Genomic DNA, 13,238 nt, shown 5'->3' with positions numbered 1-13,238 from the left:
CAAATATTATCAATCAGAACAATCTATGATGACATATTTTTGAGATAAAAGTACTATGGCATGATTATCTTTAATGACTTCAGACTTACTCGCTTGCCAGGTGGTCCAGGTGGTCCAGCTTCTCCAGATGGACCTGGTGGTCCCTGAAAAAAAGCACAGGAACTGTGACACTTCCTTATACACACATCAAACTGAATAATTACCCAAAGCACATGTATTTTTCTGCTCCAAATTTTATTACAACTGATCACACACTGTATCCATTTGTTATTGGAACAGTTCATACACCAGACTTATTCAGGATTTTACTACTTTGGATTGCGGATTGTGAATTGCATTTTTTTTTTTTTCGAATTTCAGTTACATCTGGAGAATACTCAAGTGAATATCATAAAATTCAGTCAAAATCTGGAGATCTATGATGAATAATTCCACTAAATTCAGCAAAAATTTAATTTCAAATTTCAGTGTCAAAATATAAGTTTATCTGAACTGAGTCATTGCAAAAACTTTATCAATTAAGAAATATATACTAAAATAACTTAATTAGTTTTTCATAATGTGTTACCAGTTTGTGATTTTCAAAAAATGTTCATCTACAGCCCCAGTTCCAATGAAGTTGGAGTGTTGTGTATAATGTAATGGTGCGTTTACACATAGGCAAGACGCATTACGAATGTCATATTTGCGTCATTCTTGGCACATTCCTGACATTCTTAATGTGACTTAATGCATCTGAATAGGTTTCTTAATGGAGCGTGTTGGTGCGTGATATTCGTGATTTTCTTGGAGCATGTTTTTGGCCACTCAGTGGCACAGAGTCCAACTAAGGATGCAGTCACAAAGTTCTTCTGTGGAGCAAACTGGAGCGATCTGAATTGTTCAGCAGCTGATAGATGAATATGGGAGTGTGTGTGGCAACAATTCACCTCATTCACAACATGACAGAACTTAACAATGCTATTGCACATAACAGCGCGCAACAATGCAGAAACGTATTCTTGACCGTGCGTAATGGTTCCTAATAATTCTCCAGCAACACGTGCCATTAATCGTAACGCGTGATAACAGGTTGCAGCACTTCCTGAGGACACCTGACGCCTCTGCCTCAAATCATCACATTCCTGATCAGCAGGCAAGAATGTATACTTCGTGGCATTCGTGACTTGTTGTCGTTATGTGTAAATGCACCTTAAATAAAAACAGAATACAATGATTTGCAAATCCTCTTCAACCTATATTCAATTGAATACACCACAAAGACAAGATATTTAATGTTCAAAATGATAAACTTTATTGTTTTTGTGCAAATATTTGCTCATTTTGAAATGGATGCCTGCAACATGTTCAAAAAAGCTGGGACAGTGGTATGTTGACCACTGTGTTACATCACCTTTCCTTCTAACAACACTCAATAAGTGTTTGGGAACTGAGGACACTAACTGTTGAAGCCTTGTAGGTGGAATTCTTTCCCATTCTTGCTTGATGTACGACTTCAGTTGTTCAACAGTTCGGGGTCTCCGTTGTTATTTTGTGCTTCATAATGTGTCACACATTTTCATTGGGCGACAGGTCTGGACTGCAGGCAGGCCAGTCGAGTACCCGCACTCTTTGACTACGAAGCCATGCTGTTGTAGCACATGCAGAATATGGCTTGGCATTGTCTTGCTGAAATAATCAGGGATGTCCCTGAAAAAGGTGTTGCTTGGATGACAGCACGTGTTTCTCTAAAACCTGGATGAACCTTTCAGCATTGATGGTACCATCAGAGATGTGTAAGTTGCCCATGCCATGGGCACTAACACACCCCATATCTTAGCGCTGGTAACATCTGGATGGTCTTTTTCCTCTTTTGTCAGCAGGACCCAACGTCCATGATTTCCAAAAACAATTTGAAATGTGGACTCATCAGACCACAGCACACTTTTCCACTTTGCGTCTGTCCATTTCAAATGAGCTCGGGCCCATAGAAGGCTGCGCTGTTTCTGTATGTTGTTGATGTATGGCTTTCACTTGCACTTGTAGATGTAGCGACGAACTGTGCTAACTGACAATGGTTTTCTGAAGTCTTCCTGAGCCCACGTGGTAAGATCCTTTACACAATAATGTTGGTTTTTAATGCAGTGTCGCCTGAAGGATCGAAGGTCACGGGCATTCAATGTAGGTATTCGGCCTTGCTGCTTACATGTAGAAAGTTCTCCAGATTCTCAGAATCTTCTGATTATATTATGGACTATAGATGATGGAATCTCTAAATCCCTTCCAATTGAATGTTGAGAAACACTGTTCTTAAACTGCTGCACTATTTTTTCACGCAGTTGTTCACAAAGTGGTGACCCTCACCCCATTTTGCTTTGAGCATTCATCAACTTCCCCAGTCTTTTGTTGCCCTGTCCCAACTTTTTGAAACGTTTTTGTGTTGCAGGCATCCATTTCAAAAGTAGCAAATATTTGCACAAAAACAACAAAGTCTATCAGTTTGAACATTAAATATCTTGTCTTTGTGGTGTATTCAATTGAATATAGGTTGAAGAGAATTTTCAAATCACTGTATTTTGTTTTTATTTACATTTTACACAACATCCCAACTTCACTGGAATTGGGGTTGTACATGACATTACATACTCAGGTTTATTTTTTTTTTCCTTTGACAAAGATTAAAGGTTATTTACATTCATAAATGTTAATAAGAGTGATCTTTTGTTCTACTACAGACAGGAACAGTGCAGCACTATTCAGCTTGTTTCTAATCATACTTAAATGAATCGGCAAAGCAGATAACTCCATTTACTCCATATCCAAAAGTACAAAGTAAACGTGCTGATTAAAAATGCTGTGGTGTAAATTATTCACAATTTTTTACTGCAATGAAAACTCATGGTGGACTCTTGAAGTACTCTTTTCCATAAATATCCAAACAATTATTTATATAACATGCATTGAACTGTTCACTACAGATAATCAAAGCCATTTGTTCTGTTCAAATGCTGTGATGTAACCTACCGGCTGACCAGCCTCTCCATCCTCTCCTTTCTCTCCTGATTCTCCATCAATACCCTTTAAAATACAGATATGCAGATTGAACTATGTCTGTGGAGTATAGTTTAAACTAGAATCCTGTTCAGTTTGTACATTCAATGTCACATTTTACAAAAACACTCCAACACTGTTCATTTATGCACGTTGTATAGCAAAAATATTGCACACTTACAGTAACACCTGGCTCTCCAGGGGGACCAGGGTCTCCAGGGAATCCTACAGGGCCCTGTAAGAGAGCAGAATAAAATATATCAGTTTACCTAAAGAATTATGAAGCATCTCTCATCATACATAATGTCTCCAGATACTGTTAGTAAGGTCATGATGAGTAATTTAAGCAGTTTTTTTTTGTTTTTTTAAGTCCTGTGCTTACTGACGTGCTGCTGCCGCTGAAGGCAATTAGATGGACTTAATGATGTAAATCCATGAGACAAAGCTAACTACATTTCATTACCACACTGGCATAAAATATAATCTCCCTCAATTAAAAAAAGGTTTTTAGGTGCGATGGGATAAATTGGTTGCCTCAAGGCTGGTGGAGGGCATTTCCTTTTAAAGCATTAAATTTTGGAAGAACCATTTCTGAAAAAACACTTTGTGCATGGTTGGAGAGTATGTCACAGACGTACTGGGTTGCCCTTTGGACCATCATCTCCAGGGGGTCCTTTGGCACCAGGGGGTCCAGCAGCTCCAGGAGGCCCAGCTTCTCCCTTCTCTCCTCTCTCACCTTTAGGTCCCTATAGTGGTGAGGCATAGGGGACAGCATTCATTTAATGATTTCAGGACACTGCTTTTCTTTTTCCTCAAGTACTCAATGACTTCAACAGGAGATGCTGACAGGTTTGTGAAGTGGGTGTAAAAAAATCACGTGTATACAGACAACAACTCTTCACGATCAACACTGCCAAAGCAAAAAGGGACTATAAAGTGTTTCTGCACTCTGATCACCCAGATATTCCTCTACTGTACCTCATTTCCACTATAAAGGGAACACTTTACGCTGTATAGCAGCTTAAACATCAATTTATAAATACACTTTCTATGAATAATTAACTCATACAACCACGTAGGGGGAAGGTGGTAGCTCCACCCAATAAGAGGGACAAACTCTATTTGAAACAAAAATGATGTTGCTTTTTTAAGTAATCCTCAGTCCTTAATGCGGATAAATGCATCAGACATGTTTTTCCAATGTGCATTAATCCCTTCATCTATCACTGACAAAACATTAACTCTCCAGCAAGCCCCATTTTCTTCATCCTGTGCACAACAAAGCCCACATCCTGCTATGAAGTAATCCAGCGATTCAGTGGGAAATACAAGCTTGTGATTAAATAAGAGACTGAGAAAATGCTGTATGTACTTGTTTGTGTTGTTGTATTAGCTTTGGGCAGGCAGCTTTTAATCTTAATGGGACTCTTTTAACTTTTAACACAGGCATCCAAGTCCTAGTTTACAGAGATGGGTGTCACTGTCATATCACTCTCAAGTCATGAAACTGCAAGTCCCAAATTCAGTCCCAAGTCAGCTTTCAGCACACAACTAGACTCTGGACTTGCAGTTTTGTGACAAGACAGTGAATGACTCCGAACATTGTTAATTTATAACTCCATAGCAAAGCGGGCATGAAGATTTTATTAACAAACACAGTAAGATGGAACAGAAAATTAGGAATCGGTGCTGTTTAACGTCACATGAAGGAAGTAAGCTTTCATTTTCTATTAAGGTTTTAATGTGTGATTAGTGTTTAGAATGTGTCTCTGTATCAAAGCCCAGGTTTTTGTAAATGTTGATGTTGTATTATGAGTGGTGTTACTTTATTTCAAATCATGTATAAAGTCTGGACCCCTGTGAAAACTAAATGTTCCCCTCTTCATCCACTTGCCCCAGCTGTGGGGAGGAAAAATGCCACATAAACATACAGTATAAACTAGAGTTGTTCATTTTTTTAACCTTATTTCTATCCATCCATATTCTATACCCACTTACTTCAAGTAAGGGTCACACAGGAGGCTGGAGCCCATCCCAGCAGTCATAGGGCAGCATTTAATTGTCTTAGGAGGATGAAAGCGTGTCAACTGTAACTGTCATGTACTAATTTAGTACATAACAGTTTATGTACTAAATTTATCTAATCAGGATGCCTTTGGAAGTGGGAGGAAGCCAGAGCACTCGGAGGAAGCCAGAGCACTAACCCTAACCCTAACCCATGCAAACACAAGGAGAACATGCAAACTCCACAGAGAAGGCCAAGCTTGGAAGCGATCCCATGACTTTCTTGCTCTGAGGCAACAGTGCTAACCATAAGACACCATGCTGCTCCTTTTAACCTTACTTGTCACTGTAATTTCACTGTTAATTTTTTATTTATTTATTTATTTCAGTTCAGTTCATGGTCCTCTGATACGCAATTGTGCTTTTGAAATATTGCGCCTTTCAACACCAGGGCCTGGTTTCGTAAAGCAGTCTAATCTTGTTTAGTCAACTAAACACACTTAATCGACTAATCTAGCCCTTAGTCGGCTAAAGTGTTGCGTTACCCGACTAAGGTTTTTAGCCTGGTACAGAGGAGGCTAATCTTATTTTAGTCAACAAAACTTCAGTGTCTTACATCAAAAATGGCAGCTATCGTGTGCCACCACTTGATGGAACACTCAAGAGCACCCCTACATCACCTGCATTCCTCCAAAAGCAGTACTGAAATTCATTTCACCTGGAGAAATACACACAGCCCCTGGTGTTCCGAAGAGGTCTCCCATGCAAGTACTAACTTGGCCCCACACTACTTAGCTTCTGAGATTTGACAGAATCAGGCTTAGACAGAGCAGACTGGCTGGAGAAAAAAATGAAACTGAATATTAACATCTGCATAATGCATCTAATTCTGTCAATTATGTTTGTGCTTATAAAATACAAGTTATGTAATTCAAATATTTGCCTCAGTAGCACATAATGTAAAGTGTGGTAAAGTGTATGTTGCTAATGGCCTTGTACACCTTGACGATTTAACCAATCAATCAATCAATAAAATCAATCAATCAATCTTTATTTCAGACACTATTGGTCCATAAAAAAACAAAACACAACAGACAATATATAATAATAGAGAGTACATACTCTTTGAACACTATAGTCGATACAGACACACCACATACCACACCTGCATATGCTGACGTACTAAAATTGTCAAATATGCTGATGTACATCTAATAAGTTATGGGTAAGTTATGTATAAGTTAAGAGCATGTTGAACCACGCTGGGATACATCGTAGTTGGCGAGGTCATTGAAAACGTTTGTGCATACACAATATTTCAACGAATGCCGGCGTATGGCTGATACATTCCACATACGCAGGACCATAAGTTGTACATACATTATGCGATTGTGGACACACATTACTTGTAAGTTACTCATAAGTCAAAATATGTTGAGATAATGTCTAGCATACCCAAAACTTATTTCTGACATTTGACTAACTTGCTTTGAACATATGTGTAACTTATATCGATGTTATCTCCAACGCATATTGACATATGTAAACATATTTGACATGTTCTGGATGACCATAGAACCTATTAAATGTGTCAGCTACCATATAATGGCGTATTAGCAGTATTTTTGATACATCAGCATATGCTGGCTAAATGGTCATGGTGTGACAGCTGCATAACTTATTCGACGTTGCCAGCATATTCACCAAATTTTTCACAAGTTGGCATATGCTGGCTAAATCATGATCAGTTTTGTGATGATACCTCAGAACAGTGAATTCTCTGTGATGGCACTAACACTGTATAACGGCACTAAAAAACAACTACAACAACAGTATGTGAAGGGCTTGGACCCGACATTACTAAGGATCAGTCTGCACCTGCACACTGACTTTAAAATGCCAGAGAAGAGTTGGAAAACACATATTTGACATTATTGATGGTTATAGGCACAGTTTTTTGCCACTCCCACTGGAAACAGGCCATATTTTCAATCTGCTGCAGCAACTCAATAATGATAAATGAGGCGGCAGCTAATAGACCCATCAATGATGGGTCTTTGAAGAAAAAAAAAAAAAAATAGAAACAGCTAATTAAACAGTTCTGTTTCTCAGTCTGCAGATTAACAGGCAAGCCCATGGGTATGGTAAATTAACCTGCTATTTTTCAGACTGAAGGCTGACGTGAGAAAAGAATCAACAAACAAACAACATTGACACATTACAGTTTAATGCTACGATTGTAAAAGCCATTACGTCATTGCCAGTTTCCAGCTGACATAGTTGTCATTTTCATGCTGCACTCATTTTCCTTCATTACCAAATACAATAAATAATAAATAAATAGAAATGTTGGTCCAACCAAATAAAGTGCTTAAATGGTAACACGCAAATGAAATGGGCTGACACAAATGAACTTGATCCAATTCATCAATGGCCAAAAGATGGCAAAGTCTACAGCCACGACAACTGGAAACTGCTCATGCACACTGATCTGAATGAGGTACTGTCTGATCCACCCTCTTGATGCCAACTGTCATAAAACAAGAAGAAGAACAAAATGTGAATGCACTTTACGGGATAGCTGCAAATGCAGTGGATGAGGACAGCCAAGCTAAGGTAAGGTCTAAGTGGTCATTCAAAAAAAAAAAAAAAAAGCATTTAGTGACACATTTAGGTCTTCATTGAAGCAGTCTGTGAATCTGGGCACTAGACATTTTTATCTGTTCAGTGGTGACAAGATTTTTTTTGTTTTTGAGTTATTGTAGTGAAATGGAAGGATGGACTCTATCTATCTATCTGTTGACTCACTGCTTTTTATAGGTTACATGCATGGAATTTTCTGAAGACTGTAAATTATCATCAAGTAGATAAGCCCACAACACTGTGCAATATAATGTGCATATGTTGTGTTGTGTTTTTCTATAAAATAAACTTGAGGGCATTCAAGGAGTGCATCCTCTGCTAAGGTTCAACAGCCCTCTTTTCAATTCTACTTAACTGAGTTGAAGAGCAGGTGGGGGCACTGTTTCTAAAAAATGTAAATCAGACATGAGACATGAAAACTGTTCATAAAATGATTTTGTATTGTATTTATACTCTACCTTTGCTAAAGGTCTACCTCTCCAGGAAGTGTTAATCAATTACAGCCCCAATCCAAATGACGTTGGGACGCTGTGTAAGTAATGTAAACAAAACAGAATACCATGATTTGCAAATCCTCTTCAACCTATATTCAATTGAATACACCACAAAGACAAGATATTTAACATTCAAAACTGATAAACTTTATTGTTTTTGTGCAAATATTTGCTCATTTTGAAATGGATGCCTGCAACACATTTCAAAAAAGCTGGGACAGTGGTATGTTTACCGCTGTGTTACATCACCTGTCCTTCTCAACAACACTCAATAAGTGTTTTGGGAACTGAGAGACACTCCTGATTGGATATAAAGGAGCATCTCCAAAAGTCTCAGCCATTCACAAGCAAAGATGGGGGTGAGGATCACCACTTTGTGAACAACTGCATGAAAAAATAGTCCAACAGTATAAGAACAGTGTTTCTCAGCGTTCAATTGCAAGGGTTTTAGGGATTCCATCATCTACAGTCCATAATATAATGAGAGGATTCAGAGAATCTGGAGAACTTTCTACACATAAGCAGCAAGGCCGAAAACCAACATTGAATACCAGTGACCTTAGATCCCTCAGGTGGCACTGCATTAAAAACTGACATCATTGTGTAAGGATCTTACATGTGGGCTCAGGAACACTTCCGAAAAACCACCTGTCATTTAACACAGTTCGTCTCTACATTACAAGTGCAAGTTAAAACTCTACCATGCAAAGCGAAAGCCATACATCAACAGCATCCAGAAACACCACCGCCTTCTCTGAGCCTGAACTCATTTGAGATGGACAGACGCAAAGTGGAAAAGTGTACTGTGGTCTGATGAGTCCACATTTCAAATTGTTTTTGGAAATCATGGACATTGTGTCCTTGGACAAAAGAGGAAAAAGACCATCCAGATTGTTACCAGTGCTAAGTTCAAAAGCCAGCCTGTGATGGTATGGGGGTGTGTTAGTGCCCATGGCATGGGCAACTACATATGTATGATGGCACCATCAATGCTGAAAGGTACATCCACGTTTTGGGGCAACACATGCTGCAATCCAAGCAACATCTTTTTCAGGGATGTCCCTGCTTATTCAGCAAGACAATGCCAAGCACATTCTTGCACTGTTACAACAGCATGGCTTCTTAGTAAAAGAGTGTGGGTACTAGACTGGCCTGCCTGCAGTCCAGACCTGTCGCCAACTGAAAATGTGGTGACGCATTATGAAGCGCAAAATACGGACAACGGAGACCTCGGACTGTTGACCAACTGAAGTTGTACATTCAACAATTAGTGTCCTCAGTTCCAAACACTTGTGAGTGTTGTTAGAAGGAACAGTGATGTAACACAGCAGTAAACATACCACTGTCCCAGCTTTTTTGAAACGTTTTGCAGGCATCCATTTCAAAATGAGCAAATATTTGCGCAAAAACCTAATGTTTATCAGTTGAACATTAATATCTTCTCTTTGTGGTGTATTCAATTGAAATAGGTTGAGGAGGATTTGCAAATCATTGTATTCTGTTTTATTTACATTTTATGGCAACGTCCCAACTTCATTGGAATTGAGGTTGTATTATTTCAGAACTATTGCTGAGATACAAATCATAGGGGAATCAATAATATAAAACAACAACAACAACAACAAAAAACCCTAGAGCACCATGCTTGAAGAGCACAAACCTCCACCAACACTAGTCTCCAATTCCACAAATTCTTAATTGGAGAAAAATTTCAAGGTCAAAGGCCTGCTAAAAGTAGCTTTTCATAAGCTAAAATATACTACAAAATATAGATCAAAAGGGCTTCTCCATGTTAAAAAGACTCAATGTCCGCTAAATCGTCAATACGTATCAGATGCGGATCAAACTAGTCTTTTCATTGAGAGTGCAGTTTGCACCTCATTGTCAAACAGACAGTGATTGAAGCACTTTCGATTGAGATATAATGCAAAAAGTAATGAAAATGGGCTTTCATGTTAAATTCAAATGTCCACAAAATCCATAATCCGGATCGATCAGGCAATAGTAAGTGCCAGTCTGCACCTCACTTTCAAATATGAGAAGATAATTGGGTACGTTGATTAAGATATGATGTAAAATACACATAAATGTTCAATTTAAATGGCCACAAAATCTGTAATCTGATCAGATCCAAATCAAGCTTTGTCGGTCGATAAAAGGATACCCATCCCATATAATGCTCTCAATATGAAAGAAATTTGATCTTTTTGACAGAATTATGAATTTTTTGAAAATTCATCACTTTGGAATACGAGAGTGATTGGGACATGTTTGATTAGCATATAATGAAAATATTCATTTAATGGGGTTTTCAATGTTAACTTTAAATGGCCACAAAATCTAATCTGCGATCCGATCTGAATCAAACTTTGTCAGTTGATAAAGGATACCGTCCTATAAACACTTTCAATATGGAAAGCAAGTGAATCTTTTTGGACAGACTAAGAATTTTTGAAAATTCATTCAATGTTAAAGATAGGGATTTTTCCTGACTTGCCCTTTGACCTTCAAATTGAATCAGGTCTTGCCTGACAGGATAGCAATTAAACTCACAGGTAGGGTGGTAACACCTGCTAGGCTCTACAGTAGGCCTGCTGCACCTCCAACCGGTGCCCGATAGGCTAGCTGTGGGGGCACCCACCATTCACAGATGTTTTTGACCCTTAAACCCGGAACATCTCTGGTGGAGGGGCAGTGAACAAGGACGTCTCCCCGCTCACTCCCCACAGCTAGCCTGTCTCAGGAACTACTGGCTCCCCATATCTTATCCTGCCACCCCGCAACCAGACCAAAAAGCTTACTTTCTCTGCCTCCACCTGAAAGCTCCCTGAGTAGTTTTGTGTAGTTCCTTACCCCTCAGCCCAGTTCCTTCAGCAGGTAAGTTGTAGATATACCCACAAACCCCTTTGTGCCAACCTCACTGGAAAGAGTTTGTACTCCATCCACTCTCCCTGCAAGTCCGTAACCAGGTCAGAGTATTTTGCTCTCCTTCTCACATTCGCTTCCTCCCATGGTACAGTCAACTCGATCATAAGAGCAGTGGTGAATAATCAAAGAATATGAATATTCAGTAAAAAATTCCACAACATATGTAAAATTTCTGGGTTCCAGGCTGTTCACAAACAAGCAGTGCCAATAACAGCCTGGAGACCCTTAATGGAAGTGGTCATGACCAGGGGTTTGAACCCATGACCCAGTTAGGGTTAGAGTTCCAAAGCAGCCCATTCTACCACCCACACTATCCAGTACTATGCTCCAGTGACCCATCCAGGGTGTATTCCCAGCTGAAAGAGGAAAACAGTAACACAAGAACATGTCAGCCCAGAATTGAGGACTGAGCAATAGTAGAAGAACATCTGAGAGACAGAGGTGTCCACACACCACCAATGCCAAGTGGCTCGTGGACCTAAGAGCACACCACAGCCACCAGTTACTGGTTGACCGAGCAATACACCAGGAATCAAAAACCAGACAAACCAACTTCAGCACAGCCTGGACTGACTACAAGAAAGCGTATGACTTAATGCCTCACACATGGATACTTGAGTGCTTGGCACTATACAAGGCTAACAGTGTACTCGTAACCTTGATTAGTCGCTGGGTTTGAGCATGGTTTGAAAAAACATAAACGCCCGCCCTTTTAATCCAGGAAGTACGGTGGAAGGAAAAAATAATAAATTAGATGGTTTATATATACATTTGACACAGCCGGTCTGCTCTGTGTAAGCCTGATCCCATCAGATCTCAGAAGCCAAGCACTGTGGGACCTGGTTAGTACTTGGATGGGGGACCTCTGTGAAACTGCAGAAGCTGTGTGTGTTTCTCCGGGTAAACTGGAGTTGCATCAGGAATGGCATCCGGTGTAAAACTTGTGCCAAATACCAATGCAGATCTGGCTGTATCCGCTGTAGCGACCCCAAAGAAAGCGGGGAACAGATGAAAGGGTAACAACATTTGTCATTTTGATACTCAAAATGTTAAATTATTGTGAAATTGTAGTTAAATTATTATAATTAAATGTAAATGATTTTAATACCTGGGAGTTGGAGCTTATCTACATAATGAAGCCATTAGAATGAGCCTCATGCGGTCCAGGTTTGCTCACACTCGACGTGTGTAATTCAGAGTGAATCCCATTCCAGCAAAGTGTTTTCAGACCACCTGGCTTCACAGTGCTGCAATCATTGTTCTTTAGGACAGAAGCACCAGGCATATCCTCCTTGTAATTAGTCCTTAAGAGTTGGGAAAGCGACTCAATTTTGCAGGCCCTGTGAACACGAGGGGCAAGGCAGAAAAGCCATGCTGTGATGAACTGCCAGCCTCAACGAGAGGAGCAATTACTCTCACTGTGATGAATACACAGTGCCACTCTGTGTGGAAATAAAGGATTCTCATTTGAGGAGATTTTTCTCTTTATTTGCCTACAGCAAAATATTATGCTGTTTTCCTGGGGGGAGGCTAGAAATATGATTTGCTGATGCTACTGAAAATCTATCTTATATACCATGCTGAGCTTTTAGCAAATCTGATTCTCTCTGTTTCACATAAAGCCGTACAAATATTTGTGTTAAGGCCGGATAGTTAGAGTATATCAAAACCTGTAAGCATTGTGCTGTACTCGACCTGTAGAAAAAAATACTTATCTTCTACCTCTGACTAAAAAGAGTGTCAATGGTGTGATGTCCAGATTAAACACATAAAACACTTTACAATGTTATTTTGCATTTATCTCCACAGCTGAGGCTGGTATCAATTTTTCCAGTTGGATGTTTACAGACAGGTAGCATGAGCAAGCTTTAAACCCCTCTTCTCATCCACTGAGCTACCTGCTCTATACAGAAATTTTACTTTGCAGCCTACACTTTGTGATGTCATTGTAAATGTGCCATACATTACTTGACCAGTAAATGATAGCCGAGTCGAGAATCACCGAGGTGGTCAGAAAGCTCCTTGGTGGCAAAGCTCCTGGGGTGGATGAAATCCATCTAGAGTACCTTAAGTCTCTGGATGTTGTGGGACTGTCTTGGTTGACACACCTCTGCAACATCACCTGGTGGTCCAGGACAG

General features: G+C 39.6%; 1 protein-coding gene across 4 annotated transcripts in view; it reads right to left on the bottom strand.

The window, feature by feature from the left end:
* Window positions 1-13,238, bottom strand: part of col11a1a (collagen, type XI, alpha 1a) — a 363,765-nt gene that overhangs the window by 46,270 nt on the left and 304,257 nt on the right. For all 4 annotated transcript variants that reach the window (XM_034171602.1, XM_034171606.1, XM_034171594.1 and 1 more), the window contains 4 exons: window positions 3,669-3,776; window positions 3,212-3,265; window positions 3,004-3,057; window positions 90-143 (listed from right to left, as the gene is read on the bottom strand). In XM_034171602.1, the coding sequence (XP_034027493.1) occupies window positions 90-143; window positions 3,004-3,057; window positions 3,212-3,265; window positions 3,669-3,776 (270 nt within the window). The remainder of the gene's footprint in view (window positions 1-89; window positions 144-3,003; window positions 3,058-3,211; window positions 3,266-3,668; window positions 3,777-13,238) is intronic.

This window comes from Thalassophryne amazonica, chromosome 1 (assembly GCF_902500255.1).
Source record: "Thalassophryne amazonica chromosome 1, fThaAma1.1, whole genome shotgun sequence".
Lineage (NCBI taxonomy): Eukaryota > Metazoa > Chordata > Actinopteri > Batrachoidiformes > Batrachoididae > Thalassophryne > Thalassophryne amazonica.
Note: the sequence above shows the minus strand (reverse complement) of the source record. Positions and strands in the feature narration are given on the sequence as shown.